This window comes from Vigna unguiculata, chromosome 7, assembly GCF_004118075.2.
Source record: "Vigna unguiculata cultivar IT97K-499-35 chromosome 7, ASM411807v1, whole genome shotgun sequence".
NCBI lineage: Eukaryota > Viridiplantae > Streptophyta > Magnoliopsida > Fabales > Fabaceae > Vigna > Vigna unguiculata.
Window position 1 is genome coordinate 33,747,527 of NC_040285.1, and position 21,840 is coordinate 33,769,366.

The 21,840-nt window shown below is 26.9% G+C and overlaps 2 protein-coding genes across 3 annotated transcripts in view; both read right to left on the minus strand.

The window, feature by feature from the left end:
- Positions 1–634: 634 nt before the first annotated feature.
- Positions 635–21,840, minus strand: part of LOC114189764 — a 33,153-nt gene continuing 11,947 nt past the window's right edge. The window contains exon 3 of the mRNA XM_028078444.1: positions 635–776. Coding sequence (XP_027934245.1) covers positions 656–776 — 121 coding nt within the window. The 3' untranslated portion in view covers positions 635–655. The remainder of the gene's footprint in view (positions 777–21,840) is intronic.
- On the minus strand, positions 9,986–11,725 carry LOC114189765. 2 transcript variants are annotated; one of them, XM_028078446.1, is made up of 3 exons: positions 11,580–11,725; positions 11,193–11,336; positions 9,986–10,178 (listed from the first exon to the last, which is right to left on the minus strand). In XM_028078446.1, the coding sequence occupies exons 1-3, from the start codon at positions 11,663–11,665 to the stop codon at positions 10,160–10,162; spliced, it is 249 nt and encodes an 82-aa protein (XP_027934247.1). In that variant the 5' UTR covers positions 11,666–11,725; the 3' UTR covers positions 9,986–10,159. The 2 variants fall into 2 exon arrangements, with proteins under 2 accessions (XP_027934247.1, XP_027934246.1); XM_028078445.1 differs by having other exon boundaries at positions 9,986–10,240.

Here is a 21,840-nt window from a genome sequence, read left to right on the forward strand (position 1 = left end):
AATATTAATATTATTAATAATATAATTATATTACGTATATATAATTATTAATATTATTATTAGTATATAATGTTATTATTCTTAATAGTAGTATTATTATATATATTTTAACAATGATTTTGCAGGGATCAAACAGTAACCAAGTTTCAACCATGGACCATTTTCAAATTAAATTTAAATTTCAGGGATCAAAAAAATATTTTTTCAGCGTGTAAAGTGTTGGTCTAAGCCGACACTAGTTTTTGTTTTATAAAACAATTTAAATAAGATGTGGTACGTCGTTTGTTATTTTTAACGCAGTCCAAAATTAAGAACTAAAAACAATGATTTTGAGAGTACATGAATGAAGCAGTGATCGAGTTTCAACCAGAAACCATTTTTAACTTTAGGTCATATTTGAGGAACCAAAAATATATTTTTCTCTATATGTACCGACCAGTATAGGATTAAATGATAATGACATTAAATAATTAAACGAGAAAAAGAAACGTTTTTATCGGATATGTTTGAATTATTTTATGTGAAAGTACAGAAGATTAAGAGAATAGAAGCATTTGATGAAAGCTTAAAATAAATTGCAATAGATTGCAACCAGAATGTTGCAGATACGGAATTACTTCAGCATTCTTCTTGTGCTTCTCACCGAATTAACGTCTCAAGTATTTTTACCTTTATAATTAGGCGGGTACTTTTCTCCGAACAAGTACGCAATCAACAGTGATAAAACATTCTTAATCTCTTGTACTTCTGCTGAATTCCCTGACCCGCTTGCCTCACTACATTCACCCAATTCACAGTGAAAATATGTCAGAATTTGAAAATTCTATTATACCTTAGTACGATGGAATTGGAATATTATTTCAAATGAAACCAAAAAGTTAGTAATTTAAAGGGTTAATCTCCGACAGTGTTGATTCAACATTGCATATATCAGTTTTGACGAAATGTATCTGACACTATGAAATGAAAAAGAAAAAAAAACATTAAGCAAATACCGTCCAATTTTAGCCTTAGTATAATTTTGTTTGGCGTAGTCTGCGTTATTGAATGCGCCGGAAATCTGTTCAGCGCGTATTTCCGCCCGAGTCATGTTTTGTTGTGCTCCCTCTCCATTAATGAATGCGCCATGTATACCTCTGGGTCTGCAGTTAATGTTAAATTGAAACAGTTTATTACATGACATTGGAAGGTAAATCAGAGATAGGTAAGAAGAATGATCCAAGCTATGCTGCATATTTATAATCGTTGCAGATAGGTGCACAAATGGAATTTGATCTTTCAATAAAAACAAAGTTACTTTATTAAGAAAAATGATTTTTTTGACAACTTCGTCTCCAAGGGTTAGACCAATCATGTGACACGAACAATATTCATTTTCAAACATGTTTTTGACAGGTACAACGTACGAGAATTGCTGTATAAATCTGATGAATAACAAAATTATACGTTTAAAATGGAACTAATGACACCAAGTTATCGGGTAGGAACTGAGGTGAAGTTGAATGTGAAATTGATTTTTTAGTAAACAATATACACCTAAAATACTCACTATTTATGCTTTAATCTTCTTGTTCCTGTAATTCATTTTCTCATTCAATATTTCGAAAGCTGCCTATTTTATACTCTGTATCTACTTTTTATCCAGAAATACTTCTTTTCTTAATTTTAAAATCAAACTCATACATCTTAAAAGGAAGCTTTGAATTTACCTGCGATTCAGTTATCGATGAAGTGTAGGAATTTTATTCACACTTCCATGTATTCAATCTTCTCAATTATACATAAATATCTTCATATAACTCAACAAAACTAGTCCGTTGTTGTTGCTATGAATAATGAATCATGTTTTTTAATGGTTTAATTTACATCCGTGTCTCGCGCTCTATGGGAACCGATCAAAATTATTGCTACGCGGTACCCTAAACCTTAAGTTTACCAAATACATCGTCAATACTTTTCTTTAAGAATTCTCCCTTTTCTTTAGGGCAAAAGTTACCTCCTTTAGAGTAACATATGTGTTTATCTTTGAAACTAGATCGTCTTAATCATTATACTTAGGTTTCTTTGAAAGAAATCATCACGCTTAGTCCATTAGTCATAATTTAGGAGAATGGTCTTTAATATCTATATTATCGTCCACCATTAATCAACTGCGTTAATTGGATATTCTTGAATCTTTGTTAACATTCACGTGAAGTTATTATTTTTCACATATTGTTCATCGACAAAAACAAATTTATTTTTGTTCACTACTAAATAATTAATGAAAAAAATGCACCAAAAAACTAGAAACAAAATACAAATTATAATTATTTCCTACGCTTAGATAGTCATTCTTTCAAAGTCTGTCATATTTATTTTTGAAATTTTTTATGTAATTTCTTTGTTACTCACGGAACGTTAATGTTATTTAAGATTTTTTTCTAAATAAAAAAAATTATATAAAAGAAATTCGTAAATAATTACCATTTTCTTGTAATAAAATGAATATCAAATTTTCATTTAATATAACGAAATAATATCTATAACAATATATAAAGATGATTCTCTTTTGATATACATTTTAAAATATCAATTTTACCCTTTAAAATATAATTATTTATTAAAATTTTGAAAATTGACCGTTACTTTTACAAACTTTTTTTTAAAAATCGTCTATCTTTCTTCTCTTTTTCTTTACTTAACAACAATTATTTTCTCATCTTTTCTTATATATTTCACTTTATTTTTAATAAATATAATTTTATTTTATATATTAACTTAAAAAAATCACATTATCATTACCTACTAATATAATATCATACATATTTAAAAAATGTTGTGTCTATGTGTACACTAGTAAATAATAATGATAATAATATTTGTTTCACTATTTCATAACGTTTCACTTTTTTTATGTTAATTGGTCATTTATTTTATAGGATTTAAATCATCTTGGATTAAACAGGATAATTATATTTCAAAAAATCCTAACGATTTATTACGTTTGTTCTTAAATATAGTCATTCAAACATTGAACCAGTAGATCATATATTAAATTTTGACCAGCTTTTAAATAATTAAAAACTGATACGGGTATAATATTTGTTGGTTGAATACGTGAAAAAATTAACAAGATCCAATTTTGCTATCCCAATGGCACATTTTGGTTTGGGACCAAACTTAAGGGATACCAAGATAAAATGTTAAATATGTTTTTAGTATATGAACTTTGATGAAAAATTAAAATTTGTTATTGTCTAAAATTTTGATACATTTTAGTTTTCAAACTTTAAAAATGAATGGATATAATCTTTTTATCCAATTACGATAATATATTTTTTTTGTGTCAAACATATGTTTTATTAGATATTGGAACCTGTGAGACAGTATAAACAACTCAAATATACATTTTAAATTAATTGGATTAAAAAGACAATATATGTTCATTTCTAACATTTAGAAATCAAATTGTATTAAAATTTTAGATAAAGACGAATTTTAATTTCACCTGAAATTAAAAACATATTTAATATGAAAAATATATAAAGTTTTTAAAATTATAAATGCGTTAAAATTAAAATAGTATATATATATATATATATATATATATATATATATATATATATATATATATATATATATATATATATATATATATCGGTACTCATCGATGCCCATGGAAAAATATACAAGAAATCTTTCATATATAGCATTTTGCTGAGTTTAAATGCAATAAAAAAGTTGAGCAGTAAACCATTAATGGAAGACTACCAGGATGTTAATAATGTAGTGTGAACTGTTTTTGAAAATAATAATCGTTTAAAAATTAAGATAAAGGTAATTAATTGTGTTTCCCATTGTATGTGTTGGTTCCTTTACTTTCCCATTTCTTTTTTTTTTTTTCAGTGACCTTAAGACTTAAGAAAGACCACGTTTGGAGAGTAAGAGACCTTAAGACCACTGTCGAATCAAGTTGCCAATTAGAATATTCCGTGTTATTATAAAATGGAAAAAAGTTTCTAACATTTTTTAAACACGCTTGCCTAACTCCATAAAAATAGACCAAGTTATTGGTTGGCGTGCAAGAGAATTTTTTATGTTAAATGTTTTCATCATTTTATATTTCAACAGATTTTAAGTGAAATATATGCTTTTAATCTTCATAAAAAAATATTTTATTTTCTTTTAATTTGTATGAATTTAGATGTTGGAAATTAATAATTATTAAAAATTGAATATATATATATATATATATATATATAAGGATTGAAATAAATTATTTTTAGGAAAAAAAATAGTATAATTATAATGGCTAGATAATTAATTAAATTATGATAAATATTGGGAAATATTATTAAAATACTAAAATAAGAGCTATTTTTAATGAATTGTAAATTAACTTTGCATCAATTAATCTAGAGGGGTTTTTTCTTATTAGTTCTTATGAAATTTTATTTTTTATTTGTTTATGAAATAATTTTGTTTGTAAAAGAATTGCATAAAACTGTTTATAGAAAAATTTCAACTGAAGGGTAGTTTGGATGATTTATGTGATTCATTTTGTTTATTGCAATTTTAATTCTCTTGCAAGAATGAGATGTACCGATTAGATTCATGTGTTTACTAGAATCATATTTTTTCACACTCATTTTCTAGTTTGAGTAATTGAGATGTCACCACTCTCCTTCCTCCACGAGGGTCGATTTAAATTTGACAAGTTGGGATGCCTACAAAAATTAATGAATGGATAACTTAATAGTTTTTTTTTATATTATTTTGTAGCTCTTACATTAGTAGACCTAAGTTGGGTAGGTAAAATCATATATAAGCAGGTTTAGGGTATTCTAACCTCTAACATCTCTCATATTCCTTATCTTGTTTTTGTGTGTTGATCTTATTACTTATATGCATGTGTCGAGGTAATGTGGTTTTGAGCTAACAACATCATTTATGTTATGAAGAATACACATAATAGATTTAGGGAGGGTGAAATGAAGGATTTGAGATAAGTGTGGTGGTTTTTACTATGAGAATTGAGAGGTGAAAAATGAATGAATTTTTAGAAAAAAGTTTGTCAAAGATTTGATGGATTTGATGGATAAAAAATGTTATAATAAATAAAATTAAAAAATTATGCATTTGCTCTTGTTGTTAGAAGTAATATGAAGTAAAGAATTGATGAATTAAAAAAATTAATGTAAAAGAATATGTTGATGATCGGTTTTTAAATAAAAAATTAATAGGTCTAGTTAATTAAAAATACAAATGTTATTACTATTAAAAGAAGTTTTAATATATTAATTCAAAAAGAAATGTTCAAATTAAATTAAAGTAAAATTTGAATAATTAATTTTTAATTAAAAAATGAATAAAAATACAGTTAATTTCAAAGACAATGCATGGGTTGAATGGATAATTTTAATTAACTTTTGTTCCAGGTGATATATATATATATATATATATATATATATATATATATATATATATATATATATATATATATATATATATATATATATATATATTGTGATTACATGAATATTAAATATTGTTGTGAATATTATTTTTATCTTACATTTTATTTTGATGTTGAGTTATTTTTCAAAGAGAAATATTTTTAAAAGCTTTATATTTCATTAGTGTTATTACTATAAATTAATATAAGTATTAAACGAGAATTTTTAGATTCATTGAATTAATTTAAAATAAAATTGGACGTTCATCGCAAGGATTGTTCCTGTTCATGCAGGAATCTCATTAAGAATCCTAACCCTCGCTGCTTTTTGACGGCATGCAAAGTCATGAACACAGTCAAGACTAAAAATAAAAAATAAAGGTGTAATGTGAAATTATGATTAATGATGTAGGGTTATTTGGTAAAAGCAGACAATAATTACATTGTTTACCCGCACATTCCCTTACGAGTGAATATTAAATTTTGTATATTATGCAAATCAGCGCTCGCACTCACGCAGAAATCACTTGAAATGAACAAGACAATCACTCGTGAATCTGTCTATTCCAACAATAATTACTTGGATGTGAACAAAGTGTAAGAAATAAAGGGAACACATATTGTGACAAGGTGTTCAGTTAACAATTGTATAATGTATTTATAATACATAAATAAGTCACTTTTGAAAATACTAAGGTGGAAAGGGAAGAAATATTTGATAAGACAGAATTTGATGCTTAGGCTTGAATTAAGTGATGGAAATATTTAATATAATTTAAAAAATATATAATTAAAATGTTATCTTATGGTTAATACTATTTTTATGTACATTTAATTTTGTGGGTAAATGATATTTATAATGAAGGATTATAATTTTATTATGAATTAATATTTTATTTAATCAAACTAGTTAGAATTGACTTTTAAGTCTATCTCTATTATTTATAAATACTTCCTATTTCCTATTTATACGAGAATAGATAACAACAAACAATAGAATTCGTATAAAAGTGTTTTGTCTTCTTCTCTATATTATTTTTTAAGACATTGATGTTCATAAGATTCAGAGGAGATTATTCGCTACATTCGATCGATCTAATGGATTGTTGTATCTTGGAAGAGAAACGCAAATCATTTTGTTTGTTCAGTGCAGTGGATGTGTTTTCTCTTCAAGAATAACGTTATGCGTACCTCAACCTATGATATTTTTACTCATTTTGTCATTTACTTTTTATCTTTTATTGTTGTAAAAATTGTTATATCTTATTAATATTCTTAATTCATATATATGTTTTAGTATTATTATTCTTATAATAATAATAATTAGTTTTATTATTATCAATATTATTTTGATTAATCATTTTTAACATTCAAGATAAAATCTCAAAGATCTTATATTTTTATTTGTGCTTATGTCCAAATATATGGATGTCATCCTCATTAAGTGGAGGTCTTTGAAAGTATACTTACCCACCTAGAGGTTCTCTGAGAGTGAGAGTTTTTAGTGGATGTTAGAAAACTAATTAAAAGTTACCACAAGTGTTATTTAAACTTTACTTATAGGAAACATACTAATTACATAAGGAGAGTTAATGTTAACTTGTAACAAATAGATATACTGTTTAGATGTATGAAGAATACGATACTTAAATTATATGTACTATATGAAAGTTTATATGCAAATATGTACATATGATTTTTATGATAATTTAAAATGTATATAATATTAGAGATTAACTGATTGGGAAATTATCAACAATAAAAGATGTTTTGGATGAATTGAAGAATCCTCAGACGAACATTTAAGCAAATTGCAGAGATAAAGAGAGATTGCTGATATAGGATGTATAATTGAAGTTTAAAAGACGGTTGATCCTTATTAATGAAAATAATGTAATAAATATATTTGCACTATATACATTTACATTTTAGAAATCAATAAAGGAAGGAACAGAAATATATGAATATAGAAAAGAATATATATTATTCAAACCTGATAATCATAACATACATTTATTCAACATCTTGAATAAACTACCTTGTAAACAAAAGCGAGAGGTGTAGCTTAAAGTTTTTTCTTTATGTTATCTCAATGGAGTTAAATTGGGAGGCTATAGTGATATCTTTTTTGATGAAATAAATATTACGATTAACTTCTAATAATATGCCGTTGTTTAGTTTCTTGGTCATTTCCTTTTTTTGTCAGAAATAGATATTTTTGATGTATTTTTTATATTTTAAAAAATATTGCATTTCAAGATGAATATGTCACAAAATTATTAAACATAAGAGGCCAAGTTTTTATTAAAATATCCTGATAAAATTAATCATAATTAGGCGTACGTATCCCACTCTCCAACAAAAACAAATTATCTGAAAATAGAAAAAAATTTCATGCACCAATATAGAAACAAAAGTTATCCGAGAGAAAGAAATGTTACACAAGTTGTCCTAGAGAAAGAAATGTTACAGACCAGATCCTCATATCTATCATAAATTACTGCAACATCATGCGTGTGCTTCTGAGCTTGCCAAAGTTATCCTAAATTAAGGTTTCAACTGAAGGGTAGGATGATAACACTTGGTCATTGTTAGGAATCTGAGTGTGAGTCTAAATCTCACATTCAGTAAAAAAAATTGAGAAAATTGAGCATCATATAAGGATGATGACTCATAAATCTATCGTCTTAAAGTTTTGGGTTAATGGTTGTGTCAATCTCTTATTTGTAGGTTGGATTCATGTCTCATTGGTGTTGTATTTTTCAAATAATCCTCTCTCGAAAGATCCAACAGTGATATCAGAGACAAAGGTTCGTGTAGTGATCAGCTTAGAAGAGGTCATGTATTGACCGTCTTCCTAACTTCTGTCAGGCAAGCGTGTCTCGTTATGTGAACGACAGTACGAGTAAGGGGTACTCGTGATTTGAAATGCTTCTGCTCGAGGGAAAAGTGTACAAGTAAGGGGTATTCGTGACTTGAAATGTCACCTTAAGGTTTTGATTCAAGAGTAGTGTGAATATCTTATGTGTGAGTTAGACTCATGTCTCATTGGTGTTGTATCTCTCCAGTAATCCTTGTTCGAAAGACCTAACAGTGGTATCAGAGTCTCTCGAAAGACACGCAATAGTGGTATCAGAGCGGAAAGTTCGTGTGGTGACCGCCTCAAGTGAGTGCTTATATCGAAAGTCTTTCTGATAGTGAGTTAGGTAAGTGTGTCCCGTTATTCATATTATTTTCATGGTGTTTGTTCTCACTTCCTCTATATTTTTATGTTTATTTTTCTCTTGGACTATAACAAAATGAATATGCAATAATACATGAATAAATGACATCTCCCTACATTGGTCAAATTAAATGTGATAATTCATGCAACTTTTCCTAACATACAATGGAATATAGATGCCCAAAATAACACAATGACTTTTAAAGGTTAATGATCATCAATTTTGTCTCTTCCAGACGGATTGCCTCCTGTCAACCTGACTATTACTGTTACATTTACTATTCTGACCACGACTGTCCACATGAACCCTTTCTAGACAATGTCAATCCATTAGTTTCTCACTCGAGAAAAATAATAATAATGTTGTATAATTATTAGGAAGGAAGTAAATATGAATATAATATAATTATAACTTGTGTAATTATGGTATGCATCTATATAAATATCAACTTTATAAATTGTGAAATATCTTGATAAATAGTGAATGTTTTATAATTTTCTCTACTATAAGAAGAGTGATCAATTAGGACGTCGTAATTTTTATATTTATTTATAACTTAATTGAGTTTTATTTTTGTAAAAAAAAGAAAAAAAGAACTTTATATTTTTTTCGTTAAATTAACATTAACACTATTTAGAAGAGTCACATGTCAAAAATTTAGGTCTGTCACATATTAAAAATTGGATTATCTTCTATTTTAACATTTTTTTTTTTCAATTTTGACACCGGAAACATTTAAAGTAAAAAATAACCTAAATTTTGACACGTGATATACTCATGTGATTCTTCCAAAATATTAACATCAAATTAAAAGAAATAAATATATTAATTTTCTTTTCTTACAAAAAGTACTCAATTGAATCTTTTAATAAGTATAAAAATAAAGATTCAATTAAGTTAAAAAAATATAAAAAAGACGAACACAAATAAAAAAACCTAAATATACAAACTAAATTACTTATAAAAACTTTAATAAATGATAGAAAATCAATGAAAGGAAACATGGGTTGTTATTTGTATTTTGTTTATAGACACGCCTATAAACAATGATTAACTTATTATCATCATAGATTTAAGTGTAAGACTACAATGATATTTTTTTCGATAAAAGAAATATCATGATTAACTTATTATATTCCGTTGTTTAGTTTCTTGCGTCGTTTTCCTTTTTTGTCAGAAATAGATATTTTTTAATGTATTTTTCATATTTTGAGAAATCTTGTATTTCAAGATTACGAGACACAAAAAACGACATATTTACTAAAATATATACATAAAATTAAACATAATCATGCGTATTTTATTATCCAACAAACATATAATATTAACTGAAAATACGACAATTTTTCATATACCAACATAGAAACAAGTACAATTGACAAAAGATAAAGAAATGTTACAAACTGAACTATTCATATTTATTTTCCAATGAAATTACTACAACATCCTTGAGCTTATGAAGGTCTGAACTCATTTGCTTTTATGTCCACCATCAGCTTTATACTTTCCACCTCGAACTAAGTATATAATAAATTGAAATAAAGCAGTCAAAAGGTTGGTTGCTTCACTTGGGCCATCACTACATTAATGCAATTGAAATAAATTGTTACAATTTCAACATTGCAGTGTACTGCAGTGCAAAGGATTGAAAAAAGTAATGATAAGAGTAGAATATTATTCCAAAAAATGTAGTATTTAATCAAACCGGTGTAAACAATATGTAGACCTTTTAGAGATGCTGTAAACATCACATGCTTTCATGGTAAATCTTCATTTGTGTTTGAATGAATAATTTAAAAAGTAATTTATTTGATGATTTTTTTTTTAAGTTAAGATAACTTTTTTAACAAGCTATTTCAAAAAATTAAAATAAAAAAAAATTGAAATTCATTCAAATAAGAAGAAATTAAAACCTCATAACTAGTCACTCTCTCTTTATACACATTGTACATGCATACATATAAATAAGTTATTAAATATTATTTGAATATTTAAATTTGGCTAATATTTAATTTTTTAAATTTGAATATTAAAATTATATTTTTAAAATAAAATGTTATCTTAAAAAGAAACATTTAATTACTCTATTAAAAATTATATATATATATATATATAATATTTTAATTACTCTATCTAAAATAAAAAATTTAAATATGTATTTCTATTTTTTTAAATTATTAATGTTTAAGAATGTTTTTAGTGTTTTAACTTTAACACAAAATTGTTTTGACGTAGTTTAATCCTAAATTTTGAGAATGAATTAATATTATCTTCTAATTCAATTGTGCTAATTGGGTTATTTATTCAATTAGGGTATATTTTAACTCAAATATCAAATTAAAAGATAATTTAACAAGTCTAGAAAAATTAATATGATTGAGTTAAAAGAAGTAAATAGTTTGAAATAGTTTCAGTTTTAAAAGTTTTAAGTGTTAATGACCGACAATAATACCCTAACAAACACGTGTCCAGTTAAGATATTGTAAAAGTCTAAATAAATTAAAATTGTAAGATCTTTTTGAAAGCAATACCAGATAATGGAAGCATTGTCAAGATTTTGTTTGCCGTTTCCTTCATTGTTGAACGACTTGGTAACTTGTCGAGCGCGAACTTTCAGGCCTTTAGCGCTTTGTTCCCCTCCACCACGATTAAGTAATGAATCGACTACTCCCGATCTGCATACAAAATTGAGTTAATGTTAAGTTGACACCATTTATTAGTGAGGTAATTATAATTAAAAGAAAATGTTGATATAATTGGAACTATATACATAAATACCATTTCCTCTACAATTATCTGAATTCTAAATTATCTATTACCTTTCAAGTAACTTAAAGAGTTAGATTTAGAAGAAATTTGATTGTTTCAATTTGTTTTTTTTATATATGAATCAAAGTATGAAAATTGGTTATCCATACCTTGTTAGCCACATGGAAGCACCCAAGATGAAGATGACAGCCAACAGAATATAGAGAAGGAGACTCTGACCGAGCTGAATTGGCATCTTCGATAACTAATTCAAAGTCAGATTATAGTAGATAGGGTGAGAAGAACTATCCAAGAATGCATATATTTATAGGATCCAGAGAGGTGCTCAAATGAATTTTCATGTTTCAATATAAAAATTGCTATAAAAAAGACTAAACACATATTACTTTCTTATTCAAAAAGGAGGGAATGGATCATATAACAATTCAAAAACGTGCTTGCACAATTTACCACTATATTATATACATAAAGAATGGTGCTTCTTCATGCAAATGGTTTAACTATTGCATCTCAAATTATTATGTTGCAGGCATCAACCTCCTTCGCACATATATCACTTCATTTTTCTCTTAACTCTACTATCTAAATTCATCTTCAAATCCAAACCTACCTTAAATTTGAATAAAAATCCTTGAAACACATAATTTTTGGCGTACATATTTATATGAAAATTTTAAACATGACCTATCAGTTAATGTAATCATCTTTCAGACCAACTCAAATATTTAAACAACCATAAGAAAAAAAATCTTTTAATATAGCATTTTGCTGAATTTAAATGCAATAAAATGTTGACCAGTGAACCATTAATGGAAGACTACCAGGCTGTTAACAAAGTAGTGTGAAATATTATATCAAGTCGTTTTAAAATAGTAAACACTGAAAAATTAAGATAAAGGTACGTAATCATGTTTCTCAGTGGTATGGTATGTGTCGTTTCCTTTTCTTCAAAAAATAAAATAAAATTCGGAGACTCAGTGGGTCTTCTACGTTTGGGAAAGAAAAGAAGGCGTTTCTTTGATAGTGTAAAGTAAACCCTACGCAATGAGTACTGTTGAATGAAGTTGCCAATTAGAATAGTCTCACACTCTCAGTTATTATGACACAGAATGGATCAAGCTTTTTAACTTTTTGCAAACAATTGTTTCTCACTTCAAAAAAGAAAAAAAGGAAAAATTATGAGATTTTTTTTATGTGAAATGTTTACATTTTTGGTTTTTATATAGTTCAACAAATTTAAGTAAAATATATTAACTTTAAGCTTATAAACATAGTTTTTATTTTCTTTTAATTTTTATTAATATATATATATATATATATATATATATATATATATAAAATCCCAATTTTGTGTGTAAGTATTTTTAAGTATAGTAAAAAAAATTTTTGTGTAATTATAATGATTGTATAATTAATTAAATTATGATAATTTGACAAATATTTTTAAAATATTTGTTGAAAGTTTCACATCAAGTATATATAAATCAATTTACAATATATAAGTGAATACAAACCTTATTTAATTTTATAAGATTGAGTTAGACTTAAATTTCATATCTTAATATGATATTAAAGTCACGAATTAGACCTATTTTAGCAAATTTTGTTATTTGTTAAGTCTATTGTTCTTCTATCAAGTCATTATCAAATGACCTATTAATCTCTAGTCTCAAACTCAAGATATATATATATATATATATATATATATATATATATATATATATATATATATATATATATATATATATATATATATATATATATATATATATATGTCTTGGTGTGAGTGGAGTTGCGCTGGAATAGTCTCACATTGACTGGAGGTAAAACCAAATAATATATAAATAGGACAATGGTACTATGACTCCCTAATGTGATTTAATGTGAGTCATTGATTAATATACCACTACCACTATCATTTTATTTTTAAAAAAATCAATAATCCACACTAAGTCAAGTCAGGAAATAAATGATGAAAGTCAAAAAGTGAGGAGTCAAAGAATAATTTTCCATATAAATAAGTGGAAGTCTTACCTTATAAGCAATAAATTTTGCAAAATTGAATTAAACTTAAAATTCATCTTTTAATATATATATATATATATATATATATATATATATATATATATATATATATATATATATATATATATATATATATATATATATATATATATATACACACACACGCACACGATAAGAACTACTTTGTTAGTCTAATTAAAATATAAAATTCTCATTATTATTATTATTATTATTATTATTATTATTATTATTATTATTATGTCATAACAATTATAATTGGGATGTGCAGTCTACTGTAGTTACATATTACATGATTAATTAATATCAAATTCTAAATAAAAATCAACACTATAAATCTAAAATGGTTCGCTCATTAAATTTAATAGTGATATAGAGTAGCTTAATTTTGTTTCTTAGAGTCGTCATAAAAGCAAAAATAATGTAGTGCATATGGTTAACATGTGAAAATCAAAACCCTAATTTTAGCTCTGCATTTCGTTTGGAAAATGATGCCGAGTAAAGTGACAGTTACAGATATTCTTAGGAAAATCTAGGTTGTATTATGAGTGTCATGTGTGGTAGAATCAACTACTCATTCTTTTTTCTAGTAATGGGATAATATATTGTTTTCCGTAGTATGTAAAAAATATCTCATATTCAACCTCGTGATATATATATATATATATATATATATATATATATATATATATATATATATATATATATATATATATATATATATATAATACAATCTAAAGATATCATTCATGACCAAGTAATAAAGATATGGCTTAGTGTCTGCATAACGGTTGTCATTTGTCATATTTAGAATGAAAGAATTGAGGTCACTTTTAAAAATCCAATGGACAAAAAACTTTTCACTGATAAACAATTTAATGTTTGGACATTACTAACAAAATTTTAAGTTTAAGGTCCTCATTGATGTTTATGCCTAAGAAGGAAATGTTATCCTCGTTAAACCAAGAAGATGGGAAGGTAAAATGTAAGATTAAGCTTAATTAATTAATACGATTCTCATTGTTTAGTGGTGAATGGATAGTCAATGTTTTAAATTTAAAAATAAAAATTTCAATATAAGTTATATCAACAATAATTCGATAAACATATTTATGTTGTGTATTAATTGATTACGAATATATGAACAAAAAAGAGTTTCTATGTGGATTGTCATTGTTTCTAAAGACTTGTCAGTAATATATCATGTAAGTTTTTTAAGATATAATAACATCTTTGGATACTTCATTGATGAGCTAAATTTAAATAACGGTTCTTGTAACGGTTTAGGGCTTCATAATTATTTAAATGACAATATTAACTATAATAACTGCAATAATAAAAACAGTAACAACTATTAATTTATATAAATTTTCATATGACTAAAAGATAATAAATATTAAACATATCATTCATATTTTTCTCATATTCTCAGAAGTGTTTAAGAAAATCATAACAATAGCCATTAGATTTTTTCTTTTTAGAAATTTCCATCCGCCACATACAAACAAAATCACAAAGAGAGAGAACACATGTAATAGAAATTACTTCAACATCCTTCTTTGTATATGAAGATTCCGTCAAAACCTCACTCCTTTTTATCTTTATCAGCAGTTCTGTAATTTTCTCTTCCAAATAAATTCGCAATAAAATGAAGGAAAACGTTCAACATATCAAGCAATCCGTTCAACATATTGAGCAATCCGTTCGAACTTCCTTCGCTGGTTTGGCAAAATAAAGATGGTGTCATAATTTGAAAGTTGCGATAACCTTAACGATAAAATTAATTATGAAAGGATAATGAAATTGAAAAATCATATTTTGACTTCACAATTTGATTTTATTTTGTATTTCCTGACATAATTTAATGTAAAACGTTAATTAATATACCATTATTTTTTTAAAGAAAATCAATGTCTAAAAATAAATTACCTCAGGAATATAAAATAAAAGTCAAATTGTGTAAAATATCAACGTCCTTACAATTAAACACAAAAATGTACAGATGAGTATTTCTAAAAAAAACCTGGTCGAAACAATAATTGTAGTGTCTTGAATCCTTTGTTGGCCCCTTTTGACACGAAAAGAATTTTCGATCACATCTGGAACTTGTACATTTGTCCGAATGATTTGTTGTGTGCCATCTTTATTAGTGAATGCGCCATTCATACCTTGGGGCCTGCAAAATTATTAATAAATGTTGAGTTGAGAGGTAATTAATTTGAATGAATGAAATGTGTTTTGATACAAACCTCTCCTAACTCTCTTGAGAATCTACGTATAGGAGACTAAATACTAGAAATGATGAATTGAGTGCCTCACAATATACATGGTTTGAGACATAGAATTTGTGTATCCCGTGTATGAGGTAAAAAAGAACAAAAAATGAAGAGAAGAGAAACTAAGAGTGTGAGTGTTCCTAGCTTATGCCTCTTCCTGGAACAGTAATATAAACTAAGACTATTGTTAGTGAAAAACCAACACGGCAAGTGCACCGGTCACACATAGCAAGTAATAAGTATGTTATCGTTCTCTCCCAAGGGACTTGTGCAACACATGACAACTCTCGCAATTCACGACTCAATTAGACACAAAGTTCACAAAAATACTAAGAAACTCTTTTTGTATTTTATGAAACAGTTGGTGTGCAACTAGAAATTAACATAGTGTATTTACAATTTGTCAAGATTAGACTTCAACCATTTCATTCTCATGCATTCTAAATTATCTCAATTCCATATTCATGTTAAAATCAATTCACAAGAATACTCAAATCCTATTCCTAGAGCCTTTGAGCCTATGATTACTCATCAAGTTTCAATTCTTGAATCCTCAACAAGTGAAATCATGCATTAGTTTCAAGAATCTAAGATTACTAATGAACCAAGTTCTATTCCTAGATACAAGCATCCATTAGGTATTTAATTTCAAATCTAGATTCTAAAGATGTTTCCCAACACCTTAAGAATCACAAATCAAGCATGGGAACAATCCACATCAAGCATTAAGCAAGGAAATCAAATACTAACATGAATTGGAAAAGCATATAAATTAACAACACAATTTTACACAAGAATTCAATGGTTTACATCTAATCTCAACAAATAGAAATTGCTCTCCATGGTGGAGAACCTAGGGTTTTACAAAATTGAATAATAAGGAAGAAATTGGAACCATAAAGTAGAAACAATCTCTCTCCCAAGGTTCTTGAATACTGCTCATGGTTCAATTGCGCCTCCCATTCGCATCTCCGCCTTCAATTTTGTAGCTCATCATCCTCTCCAACCTATAAGGGGTAAAACCTCCATGGATGAAGAAGGAAACCCAAGAAGGAGAAAGGAGAGTTTCCCAACACCCCTAATAGCCTCCAAGAGTCTCTCCCAAGCACCCAAGGTGTTTCTATTCGTTAAAAATGAGGAATCTCCTAATACTCTCGTAGAAACATGATTAAATAACCATATTCGCGAATTGGGATCGATATTCTCGCCCAGCGGCTTCATTCTCGCCCAGCGAGGTCTAAAATCGACGTTTTCAGACATGTGCTCGCCCAGCGACTCGAATACTGCAGTTCTGATATGCCATTTTCGCCCAGCGAGCCACCAGCTCGCCCAGCGAGTGACCCTGGCGCCTAATGATCGTTTTTTGGCCTTCCAAGGGTTGTCCAAGGCAGTATATACATATAGGTGAGTCCTTTCTCCATGTTTGCAGTGCTGGACTTGATCTCGGTGCCCCTCGACATGATTATTTGTGTAAAAGTTAATCGTTTATGTCCAATCATGCTTCTTTGAGCTTTAGCTTGTTTTCTTCCACCAGAATTACTTCCTATTATTTTATTTCACACACTCATAATAGAGATTAGAAGTAAAAAAACATAAAACAACTAAAATACGAAACAATGTAAAAACAACATAAACTAGAGGATTAAACAAGATAAAAGTTATGTAGGAGTTGATTTTATTCACAAAACTTAACATCAATAAGAGGTAGAAAACAACGTTATCAACTATGCTGTTTACACAACTACCCTCTCAAAGAAACTGAATATAATTTAGGTAAAGTTGGAATTTAAGGCGGAGAATGCATAGATAACCTGTTATTATTTTAAACTTGTACTGTCAAATAAATTGTTTTCTTTATAAAAATGCACAGTTAGGTTGGTCAACCAACACTCTTAAAAACAACATCCTTTACTTCATTGCAATTCATAAATATAGTGTGTTTGTGTGATGAACATATGATATTAAAACATAGTTTAAATCATGGTATAAATCTTCCATGATTACATGCACTGTATATGACACCCTCCACCACATCATGAACCTAAATATGTACAATGTTCTTTGTGTCAGCACAATTAAATGTGCTGATTAAGTAAATTAGTAAAAAATGCATTGAGATATATAATTCTTGATGCGATTATGCTGGAGTCATAAACCATGCACGTATTATAGTAATTAAGACTTATTATTACTCTAAATGTTATAGCTAACCTTTCTCTAAAGTTAATGACAATGTGTTATAATTAACAAGAGTTCTGAACGTGAAGAGTTATATAATTAGATTATTGTACACATATTTCATCTTTCAATTATCTAAATTCTAACTTATCTATACATATTTCAAGTAACTTAAAAGACTGGGAATCAATAAATTGTTTTAATATTTAAATATTGAAATCAAAATGGTTATCCATACCTTGAGTTATGTGTGAAAAAACGTATCAATATCAAAGCACCCAACAAGAGCAGTACGAAAGCCAACATAATATTAACAATAAAATTGGGATCTGTGGGTGGAGTCTGCATCTTAAATGATTAAATGACTGTAAGTTTAAAGGCTGAGAAGAATCATCCAAGGTAAGCCTATTTATATAGATGGAGGGATGCTTAAGAGGAAAATTAATATTTTAGTAACAATTAAAGTAATAAAAATGAAAAAGTTGTTTTCGAAAAAAATATTAAGCACATGTTACCTTTTTATTAAAAAATGATAAAGGAGGGAATTGGACTTCATTCACTAGTTGTTGAGCATCGAAAAATAAGGTTCTACATGGTAATACCGTGTACAAAAAGAATCGTGCTTCTTAAACTTATTATTATCAGGGCAAGAAAAACTTTTTATACCGGTTAAAAAAGAGATTTTTATATTGATTTTAGAATTTGTATAGATATATGCGATATAAAAAATATCCAATCAAAGTATTTATTCATTTGGTTTTCTCTTTGAGTTTGGACACCAATAAATTTCTCATGAGTTGTGTTTATTGCTTATGGTACTACAACAATTTGAAGGTTAATCTATAAAAGGTGATGACTTTATCGACAATTAAGACAAGATACATTGTCATGATAGGCAATGAAGGAAGTTTCATTAATGAAGAGTCTAGTCAAAATGTTGAAGGCTCAAAATCAAGTAGTCACACTCTATTGTGACAACAAAATGTTGTAAAATCTATTTATTGCAAAATATGCAATTGTAATTTGGTCATGATAGTTAGAGTAGTTTTGTTTTGGTTATTATTAATATAACAATTTGAATTTGGACATTACAACATATATTACTGTTGCTAAGCTATTGCAAGATATTCATTACGAGTCATGGGTTTTTAACTCATCACCATCTCTCATCACATAAAAATGTGGTCTGGTGCTCTCTAACAAGGAGACAATTCAACTTACATATATTTCTCTCAAGGGTTTCTTTTTCTCTTTTCACCCTTTATATCTTTATTCTATTATCCTAGATTATTCATACTCTTCTAAAGAGTTTATCTTACTAGTTTTTATTATTCTCGGAATATATCTGAGATCTTCTTATTGTGTCCTGAGAGTTTTGCTCATATACTACGGATAAATCTTTAAAGATAGTGTTTCAACTTGTCTAAAAAATTTACGCATTCATATTCTCATCATATTTTTTACTACACAAAATGCAACAGCTATCTAAGAATCAAGACTACCATGAAAAAAATTAGGTTCATTAATTTCAAATTGCATTTTGTATGAGAGAAGATTGCTCAAGGATTTGAAAGTGGGAAAGGTCTCAATAGATCATAATCTGTCTTATGTATACAATTACAATAAGTTCTTTAATTGTTTGGATCTATTCTAGTTGATTGGTGATTACAATTACAGTAAGTTCTTTAATTGTTTGGATCTATTCTAGTTGATTGGTGATTAATCATGTAATGACCTCAGTGAGTGATTCTCACTTAAAAGATTTGTGTTGAATCATAGTGAAGATTTATGAAGCTTTACTCAATAAAATCTTATTAAGGTTCCTATATCCTTATGGCACTACATCATTTTATAGTATCAAACTTTCAACCCTAAATTAGACTGTAACTTTTTTCATCTGCTATAATAGAATCCACTCTCAAAGCACTATTCATGTGACTTCTTCACTATTTAGACATGATTTACGAAAGTTAGTTATAACAACTATTTTTGTATAAAAATGATCTTATATCTACTGTTTTAACTAATCGATATTTGAAAGTTCACAGAAAATTCAAGTTATAATTTCCATTATTACTGAGTTTCTTATTATGAATGTAAAATTAAAATTTGTTAACACCTCAATATAATTATATTAAATTCCTCTGTGTTTTTCTTTTGTTCTTACTCTTCTTTGTTTACCGTCTAGTAGATTTCTTCATTATTTTTCCACAATAATTATATTTAATTAATTAGTTTTTCGTACTTGAAAGTTATTTGTCATTCAAGTCAAAGAGATATCCTAGGATAGAAAAAGGATCTTAAATTTCTATAAACTCCAATAATCTAGAAAACATAAAAATTAAGTTTTAATTTGTATGAAACATCAATTTCTCAACTCATTAACATGTGAATTACAAGAAAATTTTTAAATAATAACTAATTTTAGTGATCTAAAATATGTTTAAAGATCAATTCTTTTAATAGTCAAAATTTTGATTATTAATGTTACTGGCCAGTTTAGAGATCAATTTATAATATAGACTATTTTAGTTATCAATTTAAAAACTAATTATAAGTTTTTAAAATTATTTTAGTTATCAATAATTTTTAATTTATAAATTGGTATCTAAATTTATCGTTATAGTGATTAATTATTTTTTGTCACCAAAATTAATCATTATTCAAAGATTTTGTTTGTAATAATGGGACAAAATCTAGAAAAGGTTAAATATACGATTTTATAAGAATAAAAAACGATCCTCACTATGTCCCTCTTTCATTGGTATTATTAAAACAAAATTTCAAAGAAATCATAAATTTTACAAATAAACAAATAAATACTTTAAAGTTTAACTTATATACCTATATACAACTTAAAAAGGTAATCTTTGTTATTTTTTGAAATCATCCTAATAAACATATATATGAATACGTTAAGAAAATAAATCAAGCACACATACTGATTTTTCTCCGGAGGGGACGACTTTTTTGTGTTGTTTACGAAGAGCATATATAGGTATTTTTAACATAGCAAAAGATAATTCTTTTAATTATTATTTTTCATACTGGATTAAAACCAAGGAAAAATAATGTATAAAAAAAGCCACCATAAAATATTTACCTTTAAATAAATAAATATTGAAAATTCAAATATGAATCTAAGTCCCACATTAAATAAAAATCAAAAAATTGAACACCATATAAAAATAAATGTCCATAAATTTATTGTCTTGATGTTTTAAGTGTTTATGTGAATTGAACTTATGTTTGTTATAAGTGAACTTTAGGTTGAATATTTATATCATTATATACGACTATTTTATCTTACAGACTCTGTTAACGAACAATACTTTCTTATTGATCTAGAATTTTAACTTTAATGACCATATTCTTACACCGAATTTGAACTTTAATAGTTATTGTGTGAACCGTAAGACTTGTGCAGTGAGAACCTTGGAAAAACTAGTCCGTTGTTGTTGCTATGAATAATGAATCATGTTTTTTAATGGTTTAATTTACATCCGTGTCTCGCGCTCTATGGGAACCGATCAAAATTATTGCTACGCGGTACCCTAAACCTTAAGTTTACCAAATACATCGTCAATACTTTTCTTTAAGAATTCTCCCTTTTCTTTAGGGCAAAAGTTACCTCCTTTAGAGTAACATATGTGTTTATCTTTGAAACTAGATCGTCTTAATCATTATACTTAGGTTTCTTTGAAAGAAATCATCACGCTTAGTCCATTAGTCATAATTTAGGAGAATGGTCTTTAATATCTATATTATCGTCCACCATTAATCAACTGCGTTAATTGGATATTCTTGAATCTTTGTTAACATTCACGTGAAGTTATTATTTTTCACATATTGTTCATCGACAAAAACAAATTTATTTTTGTTCACTACTAAATAATTAATGAAAAAAATGCAC